Here is a 25,751-nt window from a genome sequence, read left to right as displayed (position 1 = left end):
AATACTATATTCTAAGATAGAAATATTCTTTTCCACCTAATATTAGGCTGCGTTTTAGGCAATCTGATAAAAAGTGGACAAGCAAGACACATCATATACACCTGGTCCTAATGAGTCTTGACCAATTGTGTTTGGATTTTGAGGCGAGGCTCTCTGATTTCATGACATGCATCAATCACCACGTCAGAGCAGAGAAGGGCCACTTCTATTAAAATGAATGTGAAAATGTGGAACTCCCAACCAAAAAGCTCTAGCGCCTAATGGTCAAAGGTTGTCCCTTACAGGTAAAGGAGCCAATCACCTTTTAGAAAGACATCACCTGTCAATCAACTTGCTACAAAATGGGAAAATTGCATGTTTTAGCATATGTTGATAATACATCTCATAAATTGTGATTCTTTACAATCAAAGAACATATTTCAAATCAGCAATAAAACTTGTAATCTTGACCAACCGGACTTGCTAGAAATACTTTGATATCACTGCATGAAAGTGCAAAAAGTAGATTAGGGTGCTAAAAACTGGTGCATTTGATGTTTGGAGCAGAATTTGTTTTTTACTGAAGTACTTTTATTAACTGAGATTCAGGTGTGTGTGTGTGTGTGTGTGTGCTTGCGTTTTGCTGCATGTTGATATCAGGCATACTGAAAAGTGTTGCGCCTGAACATTTATTCATTTTCCAATTGGATGGTTATTTCCTTTTAAAGTCACACATAACCGGCAACATTTTAAACCCTTTGTTCATCTGTTGAATGACTGGAGTAGGTGGCACTTCATGGCTATTTGAACGCATTAATTAATGATCGTTTTCACTACGAGGCTAATGTGGTTTTCAACCACTTTCTATAACCTGCATATATGGTGGAATTGGACATCTAAAAACATTTTGGATCTCATTTACACCTGTCTTGAACGATGTCCCATTTCAAACATCGTCCAACAAGCATGTTAAAACCAGGTGTAAATGGGGCATAAGTGTGTTTTGTAGCAGTTTTGCATAAAAAAAAAAAATGCTAAATGTAACTTATACATTTACAATTATTTTGGTATCTGCTGGAGAACCCATTGAAGACCTAAATTTACTGAATAGAAATGTACAATGTAAACCCCCTTAACATCTGTACAGTAAATTAAGAACTTTGCACAAGTCATGCAGAATATGTCAAGCTGTTTTGCTTCATTTCAGTATTTAACTGAATTACTTTGGCCTCCGCTGGTGATTTGCTTTGGAACATAAACATGGCCTGAACATGACATTTACAAAGCCAACAACCTCAGCCTCAAGAAATGAATATTACAGCATCCAACATCACACACAACTGAATGTCATTTTTTGGAAAGACGGAGTGTCAAAACCAGTGGCATGCATGAACTTTTGTCGTCAAACATGCCTAGTGTTCACTCGTGCTTCTATCCAAAGACCATACCAGCAGTCTTAAGGACCAGATAACATCAAGTTAGGCATGATATATGTGGTTGCGTTCACCAGAGAATGTGTCTTAAGTGACTTCTTAGGCCAGTATACACTGGCTGGCATTAACATGGATCCAGAGGCATATCTGGGCATACTTTGCTGGTGTTATTCTGACTGCCACATTATAGTCTTCCTGTTTTCCTTCAACATCCACCCACTGGTGTCCAGAGAACACACCGATTCTCTTCCTTTTCCACTTCCCTTTCACTGCCATATTCCTGTCCGGCTCTCTTAGCCTTACATACACACCAGCTCCACTGGACCCCTTTTGCGCATCACAGTACTGGTACATTAGGTCATTAGATTCTTCTAAAAGTGGATTCTCCCTGCAGGGATGTCCTTGACTACAGGAACCACTCCTAATTCCATGTACTTCATCTTATAGGGCCGTTTGAGCTCTAGTAGGGTGTAATCAAAGCCAACCGAGACCTCCTTGCCAACTCTCCTTATCCAGCCATTCGGCACATGTATTAGTTTGACACGTGCCCTCCGGAACGTTTGCTGTCTGGACTGTACCTGTTAATCTGGACTGATAGGAATCGGAACCACACCTGAAACGTTTCTTCCTTTTCCTCGTGTTCCCTTTCTCTTTGAACTAGTTCTTCTTCATTGGCTGTATCTTCATTTCCCACTTCACTTTCTTTTCTCTTTCCTCCTGCCTCCTCGTTGGCGCCCTACCCTATGCCTGGTGCGGAGTTTCAGGATACCCACTCTGAGCTTCCTGGTTCCTTTCAGGTAGCTTCGCCCATTATGGTCTGTGTGCAGCAGTCAGTACGTGTCTTGGAGAAAGCAGGATCCCTGAGCATCCGGTGGAGAGCTTCACTGAGGCCGAAAACGGGTAATTGGTAGTGAAGTGTTTATCTGTGATCACAAAGTGCCCGTCCATGCCATAGACCTGACGTTTTCTGTGTCTGAGGTGGCCTAGATTGGAGAAAACAGAAGATATGTTCCTCAATTCAGTAACCCCTTCCAGTTTGATTTAGGTGAAGGTATGGGTTCCGTTCTCGTAGGTTGTTTCATAAGACCGTAGTTGATCCAGCTCAGCAGGCCTCAGTTCTGGCAGGGTTTTTTTTGGCACTCGATCCCACACATTACTCTTGGCTCATCAACATCAGCAATTAATTCTGGACTTTGAAGCCTCACAGTGCTTTGGTCCAGACTCATTGGGAACACCATCTGCGACAAGTAGCAGTCTTCATTCTTTGTGCTAGAAGCACTACTGTAGACCAGCGATGAAAGCACAGCCAATGTCAGACCAAACAGGAGAGACCAAGGACTTGTCAATTTGCTTCTCGTCCTGGGGTGAAAGAAAAAGTTTAGGAGTTAAGAGGCTTATATCAAAGACCCTGGAATATATTTTAGCCAGGGTGTGCCATAATTTGTTGTGAATGAAAACAAGGCTGTAAGGGATAGATGTGTACAGTCCATTACATTTATTGTATAATGTCTTATGTCTGAGGTCATGAGGTTTGTTGACCCCAGGACATTTTTTTGGGAAGACTAATTTTCATTGTGTTTACATGCACAATCTGTTTAAGCAGAGCAGATCATACACATCAAGCTCATTTACATGGGAACCAGAAAGCAGTTTATTGCATGAAAGCTGCTTAAAGTTTAAAAGCATTGTTTCTGTTTACATGCACTGTGTTTGCAGATTTCTCTTTACTCCCGTATAGGAGCGGATTGGTCAGGAAGCAACTTAAAGCTGTTTGATATGAGCTCTGGGTACATGATGAAATTACACTAGTGCAATAAATGTAAATAATTTAAAATGTGACACTTTACATTACACATTACTGTCAATCTAGTCTTTTTTTTTTGTTAACAAGCCTAGTCAAATTGTATTGGAGACTGAAGTCCAAAAACTATAAAGTCTGAAAATTGGCCTGAATGTTGAAAATAATGTTAAAAAAAGAGAACGGCTTGTGTTATTGCCATTAAGAAGTGACTGATAAATACACTGAAAAGGCGAGACAACCATGCCGTGAGTAAATAATACTGTGACAGATTTAGTCGTTAATGCATATAGGAATAGTGAGTGAATAGGGCTACCGTAAAAAAAAGACTTGTGTTATTGCTATATTTAATATACTGCAGTGAGTAGCCTAACAATGTGAAGAGTTAAGAAACGATGTGTGAGTGTGAATATATGTGTGTGTGAATACACATACAGATGTATGTATATTAGTAATTTAGTCAGTAAATAATACGCTTAATTTAAGAGGTTAGAATGAGAATTTCTCCTCTACCTATAGAATATATAATTAATGCAGTGTGTAAATACTGTACAAAACTCCTCCGCTCACAGTCCAGCTTCTTTAGTGAACAGTCTAGTTCTAGACTCCTTTTGTAAAGGGCCATGATGGAGTCGGTTTCCACCTGAAACAATTCCACCACAAACAATCATTACAAGTTTTCTGGAGGTTAATCAAATCACAAAACGTGGCATGACTTTTTGCAAACATATGACTGACTGTATTTTATGTCAAGGGTTTAAAGTTTTACCTTGTTCACATTCCTTCTGTAGCCCATTGAGGTAGAGGCTTCAGTTTCTGGGTCAGGTTGTGAAAAACCCTACAATAAAAGAGATGTGTAAGGGCCAGTCACTTATGACAATCAAATGTGTGCCATAATAAAAAGCCCAATGAAACACAGGAAAAATGTGGGTTCTGGTCCCATGGAAACCAAAAGGTAATCATGATCACATAACCAATTTGCACACAAAATTGATAAACACTTTCTTAATTTAATAACCACTAATCTGATTAACTGGTATGATGGAACTATCCCCTAAATAGCACATAATAACAAAACCGAATGTGATTGATCACATTACATGTCAGTCAAATGGCTCTTCCTGTCTAAGTGTGCAGTTCTTGGCCATTTGAATCTGAAATGCGAACCAGACCTTTAAAGTCCAGGTCTGGCAACATGAGATTACTCCCATATTTATATTATCACTCCCATAAACTTTATAATGTGTACGTGGCCTTAGAATCCAATCCAAGAACAGACAGATTAACACAGACTCAGCCAGATGTGCAATTTGTATCTCTCTCATGCTTTAGTTCTCTCTTTATTTATGACAGCATTATCAACACAAAAGAGCAGACATGTGCACTTAATCACAACTTTTATTACTGTCAATGATTAAGAGAGGAAGATGAATTTAAAGGATGCCGTTCTTTGTGATTCACACTAATGGCTGACCTCAAGTGCCGCATCATTACACACAAAAAAAAAATTGCACATGATCACATTCTCAAGTGTGAATAAGGTTTATCTGCTTTATTTTACTGTGACTCATATTAAGTGGCCTCGATAGAAATGAAACTTTAGCAACCATATAGCAGTCCTGTAGCGGACATCCACTACTTCCGGACATAATGGCGGTGAGTTAAGCAAAGGTATATCACTCTCATTTTTCACAGAAAATGTACAATGTTTATTTTTGATTATATTGCCTATATAATTTCAACTTGAAAACTACGAGTGCACTTTTCACATTACCACACACACACGCGCATGCACACAAACATACACATGCGCGCGTGCGCGCACACACACACACACACACACACACACACACACCAAAATGAGAGCTTATTTTAGCCACACTATCATTTTACATAATCACAGTTTCTTAATTTATCTCTCACCTCAAATGAGGATTTATGGGCATCTTTGCAAACACTCACAACACTGCTGTGAAATAAGTAGGCCAGAAATAAGTAGTTTTCAACTGGCTTTACTTCAGGTGAACAAAAAGTAAACAAAAGCTAAATGAATGTATTACCATGAACTGCATTGACCCAACAACATTAATCATAAAATGAATATTACGTTGTTTGAATAGAAAAATGTAAAAATTTGTACATTTTGTAGAAAACAACAGCAGAAGCTAACACCACAGCCTGTGGAAATCCATGGGACATTTGTGAATGGGGCTTCATTTTGGGTCTTATTGTTGTACTTTTTATTTTCCATTTGATTTGTATTTAGTTATAGCACTATTGATTTAACATGTTCATTTAATGTGATCAAAATACTGTGTTTTCTTATAAATTAACGCAAGTAATCATGGCACCTAGCCGTCCATAAATTCCATAATAAATAATGTATTTTCCTAACTTTCTTTACTCTTGTGCCAAAATTATGCAATATATCTTTCAAATATATATGAATTATATTTATTATATATATATATATATATATATATATATATATATATATATATATATATGATAATAATCTTAATTATTAAGTAGGTCTTAAATGTATTTAATTTTCTTAATTACTTTTTTAGTATATATTGATATATAAGATTAATTTGATTAATTATCATGTAATTAATAAAAATAAATTGTAATCAATTGAAAGTAGAACACAAATGAAGATTTTTAGAAGAATATTTCAGCTCTGTAGGTCCTCACAATACACGTGAATTGTAACCAGAAGTTTGATTCTCCAAAATTCACATAAAGGCAGCATAAAAGTAATCTGTATAACTCCAGTGGTTAAATCAATCTTCTGAACCAATATGAAAGGTGTGGGTGTGAAACAGTATATATATATATATATAAATCTCCACCTTTGACCAGCCCCAACCAGTAGGTGGCGATATGCACAAAGAATGCAATCACCAAAAAACAAAAGAAGAATGTGTAAGGGAAAGTGAAAGACAAGATTTATAGTAAAAAGGGACTTAAATATTGATCTGTTTCTCACCCACACCTATCATTTCTCTTCAGGAGATATGGATTTAACCACTGGAGTAATCTGGATTACTTTTATACTGCCTTCATGTGCTTTTTGGAGCTTCAAAGTTCTGGCCTCCATTTACTTGCATTGTGAGGACCTACAGAGCTGAAATATTTCTGTTACTTGAATAACTTGAGTGGTCCAGTGCACTTGATCAAACCTACAGGGTCTGACTGATGTTTGTATTTGAGTTTTTTAAGTGTTTACATGTGTATCTCTTTATGTGAATGAATTAATTTTGATGTGTCTGACTTTTTATACAGTATGCCCTTTCTAATTGTTTATCATGAGTGTGGGAAAGTGCAACCCAGAAATTCAAGACCAATTAACTGCATTCTCAGTAAAAAAATCCTATAATTTAAATGTACAGAATATGTCATGTTGTTCCAAATGCTTATGATTTACATAGTCATCTAATATGTCATCAAATTTAGTACTCTGAAATCAGAATTATATATATTTTTTTTCCCTTAACTTTCTTTGTACAATCATTCCAGACCACCCTGTTTGGACACATTCCTCTTTAATCAAACATCAAGTTGGTAAAGTATTTCCTGTTTGTTTAAAGGATAAGTTCACCCCAAAATGAAAATTCTGTCATTTACTCACCCTCATGTTGTTCCTAATCCACATGATGTTCTTTCTACCATCAAACACAAAAGAAGACATTTTAAAGAAACTTCATGCAGCTCTTTTCCATTCAATGACAGTTCATAGTGACCACCAATGTCAAGCTCCAAAATGGCACAGTTAGAGCCTCATAATGACAGTCCATATGACTTGTGTGCCATATTCTGAGTGTCCTGAAGCCATAGAATAGCTTTGTTTGAGAAATAAACTGACATTTAAATTGTTATTCACTCAAAATTTTCCCCTCTACTGCAGTTCACAAATGCACCACTTTTGAATCTGAATGTGAAAGCATTTCAGAGAAGATTCTCATTGAAAAACAAAATGGTACCTTTGTGTGTGTTATTTGACGTACGATTAGTTTTTCTTTACAGCTATTGTATAGAGGACACGCCATATCCTCTGATACCTTTTTTGATCTAAAAAGGTCACTATGAACTGCCACTATATGGCAAAGAGCTGTGTGAAAACTCCTCAAAACTTCTAATTTTTGTGTTTTACAGAAGAAAGAAACTCATAAGGGTTCGAACAACATGAGGTTGAGTTAATGATGACAGAATTTTATTTTTTTGGTTGACGAATTTCTTTAAACAAACATGAAATAATTTATTAGCCTGATGTTCATCGCAGATGAACATGTCCGAATATTTAGAAGCAAAACATAAATAATAATAATCTGAAATAATTGCTCAATGATGTACTGAGTTAGAAAAAATAATACACATTTGGATTTCAAGTTTATACAGTATTTAGATCATTGGCTGAAATGGTGTTTTGAAAACATGCCATTAGTACACTGAAGTGTTTGTTTCCTCAAAAGTACTGCATATTATTCTCAAATATTTCATCCAGATATCAGGGGTGTCGCTAGACTTCAGTGACATCTGGGGCTTAGCCCACAGGCTATATTATAATATAAAATAAGAAGAATCCTTGCATCCATGACTTCAAAAATGACCACTACCTGTCAAATAATAATTATATTAAGCGCAACACTGAATTTCAGTTCAGAATTTTATATGAGCAAATGTCAGATGCACAATAATCAAATGAAACACATTTTAATTGACATTGCGGAGAGTTACAACTTGTTGGGTCATTGCTCATAGTGCAGAAACTAAGACTAACAATAAAATCAAAGTCATTTAACAACTTAAATTTGCAATTGTCATTTATCATAATATCTTGAGAATAATTAAAAATTACAAGAAGTTGAAGCATTATGAGATTAAAGTTGTAATATTTCGCGCATAAGGATTTCTTTATTGCTAAATCCTATCATGTATAGTATGATTTAACTACATGCTCCACAGCCATTCTCTTGCATTAATGAAGCTGCTGGTTCTGCATATGTTCTATCGTTGTGATGATGCTGTTTAGCCTAAAATTTAGATTTTTTTTCTTCAAAATATGTCTACTTCATTCTCAAAGTGCTACGACTTTATTCTAATAATTTTTACTTTATTTACAAAATATTATGAGTTTATTCTCAAAATAAACTGGTAACCACACCACCACGAGGACCTACTAAGTAGTGGAAATTGGGCATTCCATATTGGGAGAAAAGGGGTATAAAATTAAATAAAAAAATAAAAAAGTCCATCTGAGTGGAACTTTAAAAATCTGTAAAAAATGTATTAGAGAAGATTAGAAATGAGGCTTGTGAATTATATATTTAGAAATAAGGCTTGCATTATAAAACCTCTGTGCCTCTGATGCAGAACAGCTGCACCCCTGTGAGAGAAAATAGAAAGTGTTCGTAACGTGTCTGATGAACTTGAGCACGAACAGCAGGTAAAAGTCAAAGTGATAACTGTCAATTAATTTACAGTTGAAGCCAGAATTGCAGTCTGCCTTTTTGCTTTTGTACCCTGATGTAATTAACATTAAGCCTTACTACTTTTTTTATCATCACAAAAAAACCTTCGGGCTATTAACAAAAGATCCGGGGCTTCAGTCCTATCTGCCAGGGTCTAACTACGCCGCAAATTTCTACCACCAACATGTGTCGGAAATGTAACACCCCTTTCTATAACTGAGTTTCAGCTCAGGCGGACGTTATGCAAATGTGTTACATATTGACATAGCTAAGTCACAGAAGTAAAGGCTGGACTGCAAACCAGGCGTTTCAGGAGCAGTGTTTTCTGTGGGAGCGAGTAACTCCCTTTGGCATGGACTTTGTGCTTTGTGACTTTGTAGACCTTTTGCATGCACAAACAGCTATATTACACACTAAAGGAAAGGTAAAATCCCCAAAAAACATAATAGGGCCTCTTTAAATATGATTGTAAATTGTGTATAAAAATAAATACTTAAATAATAATTGTATTTAGAACATCTGTGTGCAAGCTGAAAGTGACTGTGACAAGGAACACAAAACTCCATAAGATGTTGGTTAATGGGAGAAAAATAACCTTGGGAGAAACCAGACTCACTGTGGGGGCTGTTCACCTCTGGCTAAAAAGCATGAATATAATGCCAATATTAGTTATTTATGTGCCGTGCAAGTCATTGTTTAAAATGAGTAAACTAAGTAAGTGTTTACGGTCAGTGTTTAAACAAAGATTTTGTATGAACTGTAAAATGAATGACTAATGTGTATGAAGTTCAACATCAATATACAACAATAGAGAAGTCAACTTAAGCAGCGTTGCTAGTTTATATATATATATATATATATATATATATATATATATATATATATATATATATATATAAAGGAAATGAGTTTTCTAATATTAAGGATGATGTTGATGACACACGTTGCATGTTGGTAATTTGCTAGAGTTTCCCAGTCATGGTCGGAATGTTGCTCCAACCGAGATTCACATTTGAAATTGATGAAGCATTGATAAATACATGCAACACCAACCAACAAGCAAGTAACAAAACACACACACACACACCTTGTTTTTATATAATTTTGGGGACTCTCCATAGACTTCCATGCATTTATGGATTTTATACAGATCTAACCATAATTGCTATCCCCTAACCATACCCCAACCCCTAAACCTCACAGAAACCTTTTCGCATTTTTACATAAACATATTGTTTAGTATGTTTAATAACCATTTCCCATGTGGGGACCGCTGGCTTGTAGGTTTTCTCGGGTTTTACTATCCTTGAGGGGACATTTGGTCTCCACAATGTAGAATAAACATGTACACACACACACACACACACACACACAGGACTAGGCACATGTCAGCATCCATTGATGCATGCATGTCTAGGTAGACACGCTTTTAAGCATAAATAAATGTTAACACACATGTATTAGTAGTGTGTCTGAGGACCACATGGGCAGTAAATAATTGCTCAGACGATGGCTTTGCTGGTGATCTGTCACCTCCTGAAACTAGTTTTCCCTTCTGTCTGCACTCCACAGTTGAGTGTAGTGTGTGTGTGTGTGTGACCGTTTCTTATCAGGTTTGGTCTGACGATGTCTTTAATAATTTGAAAGAGGTTTGGTAAAGAAATAATGCATGGGTAAAACATTAAAGGCACTGTTTTAACATTGTACTTTATGCCAAGCAAATGAGTTCCACACTAGGGTGGGCAACACCGTGGCTACTTCAGACAGCAGTGGCCAATCACACTCCAGGATCAGAAAGGCGCCAGGTTTCACTCTCCTCATCAGAAAGTGATAAATATGTCCTCGGGTAGACACACCATTGTCCTGCATTTCCAACTCGATGGGGAAGGAGACATTAGCAGACACACCACATCCTGAGTTTCTGACCTGATGAGGAAAGAGGCTACAAGATAACGGAGATTCGGCTTTTGCGAGCAAAACCTTTTATATTGCTTTATTGCTGCACTTCAGCTGAAAAATGGCCCCAGCATTGAGAGACCTTATCTGACCATTATGGGCACTCCAGCAGCGCAGCCCAGTCCACAAAGGACCTCTGCATCAGCAGACATTGCCTGTCCCACGCTGCTCCTCAGTGACGCAGCCAGCAAAGGACCCTGTGAAGATTCAACTGACCCAGCTGATCAGTCCACTCTTTATGGACCCTCTTGGCACAACCGAAGTTCAGCATTCTCCAGCCCAGTGTGAAAACGACTACTGGATCGAAACTCTGCGGCCTGCCCACTGCACACTACCTGCATCGCCAGTGGAACACGTCTCTTCTGCCGAACTGATCACCCCGACTGTGTGGAATGTAAATATAAACTTACCAAACCTCTTGCTAGAGACCATGGCATTAGTTTTTACCAGCAGCATATTCTTTTAAAATTTTGCCAGAGCCATTAGGTGGTTTCCCATAAGCAGCAGTCTCATACAACTCTCTCCCATTGCTACATTCAGTTCAACAGCATTGCATTTATCTATTCAGTGTTCAAATAATTTGTTTTATGGTTTCATTCAGTACATCCTTTTGTGGTTATTAGTTTATTATTATTATTTAGCAGTGCATATTCAATATTAGCATTATTATTTGTTGTGTTATTTACTCAAATACCTTTATTGTGTTGATGATCAAAGACTTTACTAGTTGTCCTTCAGATAAATCAGCTGACCAACTTCCTCTAGTTTACATTAATTCTAAATTATTGAACCGCCCTTTTGGGAGTGTTCTTAAATTAAGAGCTTTTCTTAACTAGTGCCTCGTATTGCAAAGGGAGAGGTCATCTGATACACTCCACACCTGAAGTGACATTTGATCAAAGTCACTACGTCATCAGTGAACGGAGTAGAAATCACTACAGTTTTTATTTATTTTGGATTTTGTTTAGTCACAACATAATCCCCATAGTTCAATTTATGTTATTCCATAGTTTTGATGACATTACTATTATTCTAAAATGTGAAGAAACAAATAATAAAGAATAAGTGTTTCAAAACTTTTGACCAGTAGTGTATGTTGTGGGTGGTTTGAGAGATGAAAAGACAGTTCTATCGCTCCTAATAAAACAGCACATACTGCATGAAGAACTTACATATGCCCACCTGATTGATGCTAGTAAATGTCAGAATATATATATATATATATATAAAAAACAGAGTCAAGGCCTTTCATATCATTAAATGTTAGGTTATATAATTATAATTATTTTTAAATCGCTATTTGAAAGCTTTTTCATGACTGAAATGTTGTCAGAAATAACCTATTTTATGAGACACAAAGCTGTCTTTACACAAGGGGGCGCTACACGGCTCACAAAACTGAATCCTCCATTGATCTGCACTCAAATCTCAGAACGTTTAACATCTCATTTTTTCCTCGTCTTGTTTTTCTGAAATTAAATTCATTTCATTTAGTGACTTGAATCTTTGAGTCTCGTTCAGAAAAATTAACGAATCTTTATTCAAGTAACTTAGTTCAATTAAGCAGAATTAAATTAAAATTTTACATTTTCAAAAGCCAATTCCCCAACATACTTATGCAAACTTTGATTATAGTCCCAATAAGGAAAAATTGATGCAGCCAAGGACAAATTATGAAAAACAGAAATTATTAGTTTACCTATGGAATCTTCTTGTCCGAGTCATTCATTCGTTTGTCACGCGACAGAAGTACATAATCCCGGTCACATGACAAAAGAACGAATTTCTCGGACCAGAAGTCTTTTGTTCTTAATTTGTTTATTATCTTAGGGAAATATCACATTCATAAATGTCGTTGGTCAAAATTACACCAAGTTTTGAACAATTTAAGTTTGAGCTTTGTCAGTCTCTTAAAGCATTGGAGGGTGTAAGGAACACTAAAGCAAAAAAAGACTATAGATTGTTGTAAAGCCTTGAAATATTATCCTTTAAGGATTTTTGTATTTATTTTGTAATTAGATATATGTTTTTGATTTTAATACCCCTATGTATATAGTTCTTAATTCTGTTATTTTGTTGTTAATTTATTTTATTTACTTGTAATATTTTGTATTAATATTTTTTTTGTACTGTTTTTGTTGCAATTATTGTTAATAATAAATACAGTTATTGTCATTCTGTATTTGATTATTGTGTAATTTTGATACCAAAAAAATAAAATAAAAATAAGACTGGAGAGGTGAACTAATCATTTCAGTTTCCTGTACAGCACCTATGCGGTTTTCACGTAACAAACGAACTGAGGTTGCGCAATGCACATGCGCGGACAACACAAATAGATCCAATCACTCACTGAGACTACTCTCTTCTGAGTCACATAAAAGATTAGTTTAAAATGAATAAAGTTTAAAATAAAATCGCTCATGAACAACATCACTAATTTCATTTATTAAACGATTTAAGAAACGTACTTTATGACTACAATTCAACTCTTGGTAAAAAGAGCCATTTTCAAGGCTTTTTCAGGACTTAAATTTGAAAAAGCCAAATTCAAATACTTTTAAATTTAAAGTGCAATTTGCAGTGTATACTACAGCCTGCACAATGTTCTCTATATATTCTACATAGTCAAGTTCAGGGTCAATATCAGATGCAGACACTAAAACACAGGACAGCATAATGACTTATTAGCCTTAAGAATATTTAATGAAAAGCTTAATTTAAAATACTTCAACCTACAGACAGAACGTTTACTATACAAACAAAATATTAAGCTACATATTATTTTAAAAGCATGCATTAAAAGAAGACTTTGGACTGTCTTCAGTTACTCAAAATAAGTCCTGGTCTTGAGTGAAAGTGCTTTGCGGGTGTTCAGAATGTAAAAAAGAAATATACATGTACTTGCATGTATATGTATTTGATGCAATGCCTCATTTTAAAATGCTCTTCTCACAGATCCATTTGTAAACATCAAAACATGGATAATCATGCCACCTTGATGATTCAGTTAGAGCACAGTTCTCTTGTCTTTGGCCATCGGGCTGTCCAGACTTCCAGAACCTGAAACAGCAGATCAGCATTGGATTTTCAGTGCTGCTTTCTGTGTGATAATGGCTGTGAGAAAATTGTATTCGATTCTGTAACGTCTCACCCAGAGGTCAGTGCACTTCCATTGACCCATTTCCATGTGACCTCTTTCTCTGTGTCAGTTAAACCGATCCAGAATTTGTCCTCACCAGAAAATTTCTTTAAAAAGTCCTGAGAAGATGAAACACATTTTCATCATAAACCGATAACAAATTCCAACTGACCTCCTCTCACATTGCATCAAAACAAGACAGGAGTTGTCATGCCCAATACAGGGGCACATGCCTGCTGATAAACCTGAATGGATTATTTATACTTCCAAAAAGGTATTTGCATTATGATCAGTTTTGGGTGAGAAGTACACCAAAATTTAACTTTCTCAAACGTCAAGTGCAAGGATGGGGAAGAAGCTTCAAACAATGATCACATCAAAGAGGCTGCAGATGTTAAGATTTACAGTGAAAACAAATGACATTTTGGCCAATTTCTCACCCAAAACCCAAACATATCACATAACACATGGATTAAACCTCTCAAATCGTATGTTGATTGCCTACATACCGCTTTAATGTCCTTTTTGAAATAAATAAAAGGATGTGGTAAACATGAAAGGATGTGGTAAAGCGAAGGTCCCCTATAAATGTTCAGTGGGAGGTGGCAGAAATTGGAATCTCACACTCACTTGTTCATTTTTGTGGTTTATGATCAGCAGATCTGCTCCTTTCTGTATACAGTATCTTCTGCTTTCACTCCAGCTCTTCTTCTCAGAAGATATGTAGTAAAAATTGGACTGATACCAAATCCAACCATCTGTTAACGCGACCAGTTCTGATATTAGCTCCCATTCACACTGAATATTACAACTTATTCATTACCGGTTTTATTCGCAAAGATTACATTGCTACTCTGTTATAATTTTCTAACTTTGTGTAGTTTTAGTGTTTTTAATGATTACCCAGATTACCCATTTCATGAAGACTCTTCAGCAGTTCATTTTTCTCCCGATTCAGCTTCCTTATTGCATCTCCTGATTCACCTCGTTGTATTTGGTGGGGATTCTCTTTTGTTATTCCATCCCTCTCTTTCATCAAGTTTATGTTCTTGTTCAGTAAATGCTGTCTCTCTTCAGTGAGTTTGATATTCGTTTTTTGTAACCGGTCTCTCTCTTCGGTCAAGATGTTGCTCTTGATGTGAAACTGTTTCTTGTTTGTAATGAGTTGGACACACAGCACTATGACTGCAGCCAGCAGAAGAACACACAGCAGCCCCAAACACACTGAAGCTGCTCTGTTGCTTGTCTTCCTCTCAGACCTCTTTCCTGAAGACAACAGATATATCATTAAATTGTCCTTAACTTCTACTCACACCAATGAAAGTGAGTAGGTATACATGTTATTATACTCAAATGAGTCTCTTTACCTGTGTATTGAGGTGTTTGTTGGTCTTCTATCTCCATCCTGACATCATGACTGTCAGCATCAATGCTCATATTGCCATTCTGAGACATCTCTTTTGTATGTAACTTGAGCAGTTTGTTTTGTGAGATTTCAAGTAGTTGGTATATGTTGTGGCAGGTTTGATGGTTGTCTGCCACTCAGTGTCATTTCCAGAGACGTTTTTATTTCGCCATATAAAACAGTATATACATATATGAAACTTTTCTGTAAAGAAATGGATGTTGTCTAACAATGGACCCAAGGAAATGGAGGGCTATTTATACTAACAATACCAAGACACATGATAAACAATTAAGACAGGAAACAAGAAACCAAATCAAGAGACTAGACATTTCATAATAAGAGTCTCCTATGTGGGTTTAACCAGAGACGCTTTGAGGTTATTTAGCCCTGCTTTCATCTTCTAACATGCAACACTGAATGGAAATCAATGACTTTCAAGTATTTTTTCCAGCACCAATTTTTAATTTTCAATGATTTCACAGAAGTGAGAGAACTAGGAGCTTTCATAAAATTCCCAATTTGTATTACGAGAGTTGTGAACAATAGTTACAAGTCAGAAAGTTGTCAATGTCAAACTTGTAATTACAGCAGTTCCGACATGGTATGAATGGACCATTAACAAATGTATAAGAGGTAACAGACCAAGAATAAGTAACTATATTCATGGGTTGTTGACATGACATGGCATTTTCGCTGTCACAAAAGATACAAATGTATAAATAGTATCGTCATCATTTAAAAATGCATTAAATGATTAAACATGTATTTGCTTTAAATCAACCTGTTATTATACAAACTGCATTGTCATTAGATTTTTTTATATTTTGAGCCAAATTTCAAAATTGTCCTATGGTGTGACTGTCTCAAGCAAGGCTCTATAAATTCTAACTTTAATAAATTAAAAAGAAAAGCATACACGTTTTGATAAATACCACTGGCTTAAAGTGTCTATTTTAGTAAATGGAAATTAGTTTTTTTTATCCATATATTTCTAAAAGCGTAGGAAGTTGATACATTTTGTCAATGAACATCACGTCCTCTGGTGTGACACCATATCCTCATTTTAAATCGGGCAATTCCACGGACGACTTTATTTCGTTTCTATAACCCCATTCAAGGTCATGTGTCTGAAGACCCCTGTGATGGCCAGGACATGTGCACATGGTACGTTTGTGTCTCTAAATTGTTCAAATATTTAATTTGTTTCAAAGCTCTAAAAGTGTTTACGTTTTATTGTCCTTTGAATGTGACACTGCTGCATTTTATTTTATTTACTAAAAACTATTTTAAATGGCATAATAATGGAAAATTATGAAATGTCCTCTGATGTGACCGCTGTACTATCACACCAGAGGACAAACCTGTCACACCAGAGCACAAGGTCTATTAAAGAAGCATTTTAAATAATTGCAATAATTAAACTACTTTCTGCTGTTTTCGCAGAACATTTGTACTGTTATAGTGATGTTATGATGTATGATGTATGATGATACTGCTATTCAGTGTCATGAAATACATTTCTATAAAAGTTAATTATTAGAGGTTTGGGAGGAGCATGCCAATTTTAATCTGACAAATCACAGTCTGCGAGCAGAAGTATATAAGCTGCTGCATCTGCTTCCAGGGACAGATTTTCTTGGCATTCTGCCTCCTCCCCATCTCCACCTATTTTCAGATATTCACTATTCATCTAAGTATGTAAAGTCGGGGGGGATTGGTGTAATTAGGACTCAAGTCGAGTCTCGAGCTCTGAGCCCCTCAATATCGGACAGCAGGCAATGATTTACTCTATTGAAGATTACATTTACATGCAAACTACTGAAGTATAAAATGCGGCCTTTCATTCTTTGGATTCTTTCATTTTGAGAGAGAGAGAGAGAGAGAGAGAGAGAGAGAGAGAGAGTGAGAGTTAACAGGGATCCACACAGAAGGGAGGAGATCCTAAGAGAACGACAAAAAAGTAAATAGTTTGAATAGAAACAATTCTTGGAATTGTGTTATTAAATTAAATACATACATGAATTAAACGAAGACATTTTGGTGTATACGTCTTAAAAATATTTTTGCTGTAATGGTGTCAAATTCATTTTATTAATTAAAAAATATTGTTTTGTTATTAAAAACATGGTTCATATTGTTTATACCAAATACTATATCTTCTTTCAAGCAGATATATTTGCTCCGTCAAGGAGTAATAGTTCATTTTGTTGACGAAAATTATTGTAAAACAACTGTTTGATATTGTTTGTATGAAATTAAACTTTCTTCTTTGACATAAATTCAGTTAAATAAAAATGCTTGAATGTAATACCTCTTTCTCTTTAATCCAACATATACCATTTCTGTCCTTAGTGTGACACACATAAAAGAACCAAAAATGTATTTGTAATCTCAAAATATGTTTAAAAAAACTTTTGAATATTGCATTAGGGTAGATATAATCATCACTCATCTTAAACGGTGTAATTTTCAAAATTTTTGAAAGGTTGACAGCAAAGTTTGACTTGTATTTAATGAAAAAGTCCAAGAAGTGGTGGTGGTGTAGCGGTCTAAACCACATAACTGGTAAACTGATAATCAGAAGGTCGCTGGTTCGATCCCCACAGCCACCACCATTGTGTCCTTGAGCAAGGCACTTAACTCCAGGTTGCTCCGGGGGGATTGTCTCTGTAAGTCGCTTTGGATAAAAGCGTCTGCCAAATGCATAAATGTAAATGTAAAATTAGTTTCTAACAATGTAAATAAATCTATCTCATGCTCTTTGTATATTACTTAACTTTTTTTTTTCTTCATTTTTGTTATGTCACACCATAGGACACATTTACAGTGCAGTTCAGTGAAAATGTTCAAAAAACAAAGTTAGTGACCCCTTATATATTCTTAAATATCAGACTTTACACTACATAAATAGATGTATTTTATTTTTAAAAAATTGTATGAAAAACGTGTGTGTGTGTGTGTGTGTTTAGTTCTAGAATTGGGGGTATATTTGCATTTCCCAGATAAACCTTTTGTGTTATTTAAAAAAAATGTTTTATCGAATCAGTTTTGAATAATAACACTAATTATATTAAACGTTCACTAATAATAATGCTTGATGTATATTTTAGGGTAAATTTATACAGAAAATATAAACTTAATGACTCCCACACACTATTGACTGTCTTCGGCTCCTGGTTCATACATTCAACTTCAATTAGCATGAAATAATTAAGTCTAAAGTTTATTTTTTTTGTGCTTGCTCAATTAAAAGTTGTAAAATCAATTAACATAAAATATCTATTTTCTGTATTATATATAATTTCAGTAATAAAAAAAAAAAAAATTTTTATCTGTCCCTATGTTCTGGTTACCTCCGTTATAAAACACATACAATTCTCCAAAGCGTTCATATAAAAATCATGTGACCTGCACCCAGTGATGTCACAACCTGTTGGCGGGAAACTCTGGAAGGCAGTGAGGTATGTCATGCTTCTTCTCATTAATTTGTACAAAATGTTGAGGATACACCAACAGTTGATTAATTATGTTTCAAATCTGTTAGTGTGATATTGCAGTGAATCTCTCATTCAATTTAATAAAAATGATACTATGATGAAAACTAAAAAAATTAGGTTTTTAGACATGCCATGTGGTATCTGGTTTGAGGTTAGCACATAGAGTTAAGGCACAAAATGGTGGACAATGTCAACTTTGTTTATGGCTTAAACAGTTTATCGATAGCAGAGTTGATGATGAGTAACAGATTCATTTAGCATTATTTTACATTTATTATGGAATCTGGGTCATTTTACTGTAAATGGTAAATTTGTTTTATACCATTCCAGGTTAAAAATTGAAAAAAGACAAATAGATGGCACAAAAGGAGAAATGCAGGGCAGACAAGCAGACTGCAGCGGAGTGCAGAGCAAGAAGGCAGAGACCGGTAGAGATGACAACACCACAAAGTCCTGAACCAGACCAGAAATATATATATATATATATATATATACAGGTGAAACTCGAAAAATTAGAATATCGTGCAAAAGTTCATTAATTTCAGTAATTCAACTTAAAAGGTGAAACTAATATATTACATAGACTCATTACAAGCAAAGTAAGATATTTCAAGCCTTTATTTGATATAATTTTGATGATTATGGCTTACAGCTTATGAAAACCCCAAATTCAGAATCTCAGAAAATTAGAATATTGTGAAAAGGTTCAGTATTGTAGGCTCAAAGTGTCACACTCTAATCAGCTAAACACCTGCAAAGGGTTCCTGAGCCTTTAAATGGTCTCTCAGTCTGGTTCAGTTGAATTCACAATCATGGGGAAGACTGCTGACCTGAAAGTTGTGCAGAAAACCATCATTGACACCCTCCACAAGGAGGGACAGCCTCAAAAGGTAATTGCAAAAGAAGTTGGATGTTCTCAAAGTGCTGTATCAAAGCACATTAATAGAAAGTTAAGTGGAAGGGAAAAGTGTGGAAGAAAAAGGTGCACAAGCAGCAGGGATGACCGTAGCCTGGAGAGGATTGTCAGGAAAAGGCCATTCAAATGTGTGGGGAGCTTCACAAGGAGTGGACTGAGGCTGGAGTTACTGCATCAAGAGCCACCACACACAGACGGGTCCTGGACATGGGCTTCAAATGTCAAACGCCTTACCTGGGCTAAAGAAAAAAGAACTGGTCTGTTGCTCAGTGGTCCAAAGTCCTCTATTCTGATGAGAGCAAATTTTGCATCTCATTTGGAAACCAAGGTCCCAGAGTCTGGAGGAAGAATGGAGAGGCAACACAATCCAAGATGCTTGAAGTCCAGTGTGAAGTTTCCACAGTCTGTGTTGGTTTGGGGAGCCATGTCATCGGCTGGTGTTGGTCCACTGTGCTTTATTAAGTCCAGAGTCAACGCAGCCATCTACCGGGACATTTTAGAGCACTTCATGCTTCCTTCAGCAGACAAGCTTTATGGAGATGCTGACTTCATTTTCCAGCAGGACTTGGCACCTGCCCACACTGCCAAAAGTACCAAAACCTGGTTCAATGACCATGGTATTACTGTGCTTGATTGGCCAGCAAACTCGCCTGACCTGAACCCCATAGAGAATCTATGGGGCATTGCTAAGAGAAAGATGAGAGACATGAGACCAAACAATGCAGAAGAGCTGAAGGCCGCTATTGAAGCATCTTGGTCTTCCATAACACCTCAGCAGTGCCACAGGCTGATAGCATCCATGCCACGCCGCATTGAGGCAGTAATTAATGCAAAAGGGGCCCAAACCAAGTACTGAGTACATATGCATGATTATACTTTTCAGAGGGCCGACATTTCTGTATTTAAAATCCTTTTTTTTATTGATTTCATGTAATATTCTAATTTTCTGAGATTCTGAATTTGGGGTTTTCATAAGCTGTAAGCCATAATCATCAAAATTATATCAAATAAAGTCTTGAAATATCTTACTTTGCTTGTAATGAGTCTATATAATATATTAGTTTCACCTTTTAAGTTGAATTACTGAAATTAATGAACTTTTGCACGATATTCTAATTTTTCGAGTTTCACCTGTATTTACACTGCTGTAACCACCTTTCCATTTACTGTCAGGCAAGTGTTCGTCTAAATGTGCAGGCGGAAAATGTCTTACGCGTATGAAGACATAAAAAAAACTGAAATATAAATCATGGTTCGAGGTGAACGTGTTTTTGTATTATTTTATACATTTTGTATTATTTTATATAGTTTGTATTATTTTACAGGCTGCAGAGTTGTGTTCACAGTAAACTGCTCTGTGGAAATAAAGTGAACTGAACTTAAAGCACCTCCTGAACTGAGATGTCTGACGTCATTTGCAGCACTCATAAAAAATAATCGGAAGGCAGAAACAAAGCATGAGATCCTTACATGCGTGTGTTCCAAGAGACTGCATGCAGTCATATATTCCCATATACGGCTTTTCTGTCATCTGTACTTGATAATATAATAAAGTGTGTTTCTTCAAACGCGTATCTTTGTGTCTACGGGCAAACTATTTGTAATATTAATTTGATAATAATAGTCTAATAATAATAATTTAATTGATTATTAGGAAAACGAGCCAAATATCATCACAACATGGTCAAAGGCAACAGCTATTTGTGATCACTCTGACCATCATTGATCCCGAGATCATCATCTGTCTGCACAACCCTAATGTACATCTCTCTCTATAAATTAACAAAATGTTCAGACAGTCTCTTGCTGATTTTTCCAACACATTCAGGATCATTATCGCTTTTCCCAGTGTCGCTGCAGCTCGCTTCATGAAATCTTAAAATGTATTATTTTAAAGGATCGTTTTTATGGTTTAGTATTTCTCTGTAATGTAGAACAGTGTTAGCAATGTTACTTATAACATTCTTTCTCAGCCCTGGAACTCAAAACCATTTTCTGATACTAGTGTTTTTCGTTGATGCCTAAACAGCCAATCACCAGCACTTTTAGATTTGGGCACATCGAGCATGCTAAACACTTATCACTGACGTTGACAAGATTAACACCTTAGGTATCGAAATTTAGTACTGAACAACAAGACGTTTTTCGATACTCGATTGGCAATTTGGTCGGTGCCTAAAATGGGTCTAACTCGATACCCAGCCCTAAACTGAACTGTTTCTTCTAAGGTGTTGTGTCTTAAAGGTACATAATTTATGCATGGTTTGTTTACAAATTTTAATTAAAGGTGCACCTTTATGTACCTTTTTTTTAGTTTCTTTAGAACTGCAGGACTTCTAGATGGGCATTGTGCTCTTTTTGTTCGCACCCCACCATAGCTCAAAATACAAGCCGGTTTTACTCGGTTTACAAATAATATTTTAAACATGGCTTTAAAATACATATAAAATTAATGTTAGCTCTTGCAAACTGCTATTCCTTGTAACAAGAGCTCTGTTTTTGTATTGGCCCATAAAAAAGTTGCAACGTGCACCTTTAAATAATAAATGCCCATTTGTTTTTTAAATACAGTCAGGACCATAAATATTGGGACATCGACACAATTCTAATCTTTTTGGCTCTATACACCACCACAATGGATTTGAAATGAAACGAACAAGATGTGCTTTAACTGCAGACTATCAGCTTTAATTTGAGGGTATTTACATCCAAATCAGGTGAACAATGGAGGAATTACAACAGTTTGTATATGTGCCTCCCACTTTTTAAGGGACCAAAAGTAATTGGACAGATTAACAATCATAAATCAAACTTTCACTTTTTAATACTTGGTTGCAAATCCTTTGCAGTCAATCACAGCCTGAAGTCTGGAACACACAGACATCACCAGACGCTGGGTTTCATCCCTGGTGATGCTCTGCCAGGCATCTACTGCAACTGTCTTCAATTCCTGCTTGTTCTTGGGGCATTTTCCCTTCAGTTTTGTCTTCAGCAAGTGAAATGCATGCTCAATCGGATTCAGGTCATTCCACTTCTTTCCCTTAAAAAACTCTTTGGTTGCTTTCACAGTATGCTTCGGGTCATTGTCCATCTGTACTGTGAAGCGCCGTCCAATGAGTTCTGAAGCATTTGGCTGAATATGAGCAGATAATATTGCCCGAAACACTTCAGAATTCATCCTGCTGCTTTTGTCAGCAGTCACATCATCAATAAATACAGGAGAACCAGTTCCATTGGCAGCCATACATGCCCACGCCATGACACTACCACCACCATGCATGATGAGGTGGTATGCTTTGGATCATGAGCAGTTCCTTTCCTTCTCCTTACTCTTCTCTTCAAATCACTCTGGTACAAGTTGATCTTTGTCTCATCTGTCCATAGGATGTTCCAGAACTGTGAAGGCTTTTTAGATGTTGTTTGTCAAACTCTAATCTGGCCTTCCTGTTTTTGAGGCTCACCAATGGTTTACATCTTGTGGTGAACCCTCTGTATTCACTCTGGTGAAGTCTTCTCTTGATTGTTGACTTTGACACACATACACCTACCTCCTGGAGAGTGTTCTTGATCTGGCCAACTGTTGTGAAGGGTGATTTCTTCACCAGGGAAAGAATTCTTCAGTCATTCACCACAGTTGTTTTCCGTGGTCTTCCGGGTCTTTTGGTGTTGCTGAGCTCACCGGTGCGTTCTTTCTTTTTAAGAATGTTCCCAAACAGTTGATTTGGCCACACCTAATGTTTTTGCTATCTCTCTGATGGGTTTGTTTTGATTTTTCAGCCTAATGATGGCTTGCTTCACTGATAGTGACAGCTCTTTGGATCTCATTTTGAGAGTTGACAGCAACAGATTCCTAATGCAAATAGCACACTTGAAATGAACTCTGGACCTTTTATCTGCTCCTTGTAAATGGGATAATGAGGGAATAACACACACCTGGCCATGGAACAGCTGAGCAGCCAATTGTCCCATTACTTTTGGTCCCTTAAAAAGTGGGAGGCACATATACAAACTGTTGTAATTCCTACACCGTTCACCTGATTTGGATGTAAATGGATTTCCACAATGGATTTAATTTCAAATCCATTGTGGTGGTGTATAGAGCCAAAAAGATTAGAATTGTGTCAATGTCCCAATATTTATGGCCCTGACTGTATAACTTATTGTTAAGGTGTAAGGAGTGTGCCCTTAAGTTAGCTGCCCAAATTCAACTTGAATTTAAATGTGTTTTTATCAGGATGAAGAATAATAAAATGGGAGAACTCCAAATTATACAAATGAAGATTTTGCTGAAAAAGAAAATTACCGCTGTCCGAAAATACCAGAAACTCCTCGAATAAAAATGTGGAAACAGATAGGAAGACATAAAGTCCCTGCAGAGGTTCCAATAACTATCTGTTTTCATAATGTGCTGCTAAATAATATCAGACAAAAGTACCAAGACACTAAAAAAGAGAGAGTGCATCAGATGATATCACAAATTGTGATACAGAAAACAAAAACAGACATCACATGGTTTTTCAAGAAAGCAGTTTGGCAAGAGGAACTAAAGTGAACTGTCTTCTCAGAGAAGAAAATATCAATCAAAACAAAGCAAGGTCCAAAAAAAGGTACAGTAATTATTTTTGAGAGATGATGTCAGCCGCTTGACTGCAGGAAAAAGAAAAAAAAAAACATAAGGGGAATGAAAAATGCAGAAAAAGTTTCTAAATGATACTGTAAAAAAATCATCATCGCAAATTCCATCTTGAGAATCCATCAAGTCAACTGTCATATGCACTTTTCTGTTGCAGGTGTTCTTTATGGGTTGTCCACCCATCCATATCTGACAGAGAAACCTGTCTCTGTAAAGTTCATTAAAACGTATCCTTCCCTGTGCAGAAGCTTCATACACTATCCCAAACGGACTTGGATATCATTGCAAACTCAATATGATGTGACCCTGCAAGCATAGAATGCATGTATGGAGAATGTGCCAAATGCAGAAGCAATATCTATCAGCTAAAACATGACTATGGTGCTGAGGCTCCAGTGAGATTTTTTCCAGTGGATAACTGAACTGGGAGAAAGGAGGAAGATAAACAAAGAAAGTGAGAGAATCTCAACCAGTCCATTTGACTGTGGAAAAAGAGATGGTGTGTTCTCTAGGAGATATGACTGATATGTTCCAGAACCAGCTGAGAGTTTTCACAAGTCATCAATTCAACATTAAAATGCATCACATCCACTACCGTGAGCTCAGTAAAAGCATTAAATCTCATGAGTGTTTGATTCATATTGATTTTTCAGAAAATTATAAGTGAAATTTGTGAGCAGAGATTCAGGCCATTCACTTCACATCATCTCATCAGCAGGTATAAGGGAATCCTTCATGTGGGTGGAGTAGACAAACATTTGTGTTTCACAGCCATCTTAGCATCAAAAGAAAAATGTCCACCTGCTATATGGCACACCTGTCCTATGTGCTAGATCATGTGAAAACCCACCATCCATCAGAAACTTTGGTAAAAACAAATTGTGATGGACCATGCACCCAATACCATCTATACTTATAAACTTCTATATGTTTAGCACAGAGTTGTTCAGGAAGGACTTCAAGAAAGGTGGAGATTCATGGAGATTCTTTGAATCAAGCCATGGAAAAGGTGCTCCAGGTGGAGTGGGAGGGGATTTAAAAAGAACAGCAGACAGATAGGTCAGTGAAGGAAAAGAAATTCCAAATGCCAACAATTGTATGACTGTCTACTGAATGCCCAGGCCTCTATATAGCTGTTCTACATTGATGAGGAAGCTGTGGACAAAGCTGTACAGAAGATGCCAAAACAACTCCCAGTGGTTCCTTTGACAATATGCCTCCATCAGATGATCACTCTCACACCAGGAAAGGTCATCTACAGAGATGTCAGCTGTCTCTGCTCAACTAAGGAGATTCTTGAGTGTACATGTCACAACACAAAAGTTTTAATTTCATGTTCAGCCCATCCTTTCTGACACCACCTGCAGACCTGTTGTCTGCAACAAGTGCAGAAAACAGATGAAATCAACTGTGAAAGCTAAGATCTCATTGGATAATGGTGTCATCAAATATGATGATGAAATGAGACACATGCAAAACTCACATGCATGCACAAAGTGGGGAGAAATCGCTTCT

At 36.4% G+C, this 25,751-nt stretch overlaps 1 protein-coding gene and 1 pseudogene across 1 annotated transcript; both read right to left on the bottom strand.

Moving 5' to 3' along the window:
* Positions 1 to 1,511: 1,511 nt before the first annotated feature.
* LOC127629310 (inactive serine protease 35-like) lies at positions 1,512 to 10,792 on the bottom strand (annotated as a pseudogene).
* Positions 10,793 to 13,573: 2,781 nt separating this feature from the next.
* On the bottom strand, positions 13,574 to 15,237 carry LOC127629309 (CD209 antigen-like protein E). The gene is made up of 5 exons (XM_052106469.1): positions 15,150 to 15,237; positions 14,695 to 15,048; positions 14,413 to 14,540; positions 13,795 to 13,901; positions 13,574 to 13,703 (listed from the first exon to the last, which is right to left on the bottom strand). Exons 1-5 carry the CDS (start codon positions 15,235 to 15,237, stop codon positions 13,574 to 13,576), a joined length of 807 nt encoding a protein of 268 aa, XP_051962429.1.
* Between the last annotated feature and the right edge of the window lie 10,514 nt (positions 15,238 to 25,751).

Source organism: Xyrauchen texanus, chromosome 35 (assembly GCF_025860055.1).
Source record: "Xyrauchen texanus isolate HMW12.3.18 chromosome 35, RBS_HiC_50CHRs, whole genome shotgun sequence".
NCBI lineage: Eukaryota > Metazoa > Chordata > Actinopteri > Cypriniformes > Catostomidae > Xyrauchen > Xyrauchen texanus.
Note: the sequence above shows the minus strand (reverse complement) of the source record. Positions and strands in the feature narration are given on the sequence as shown.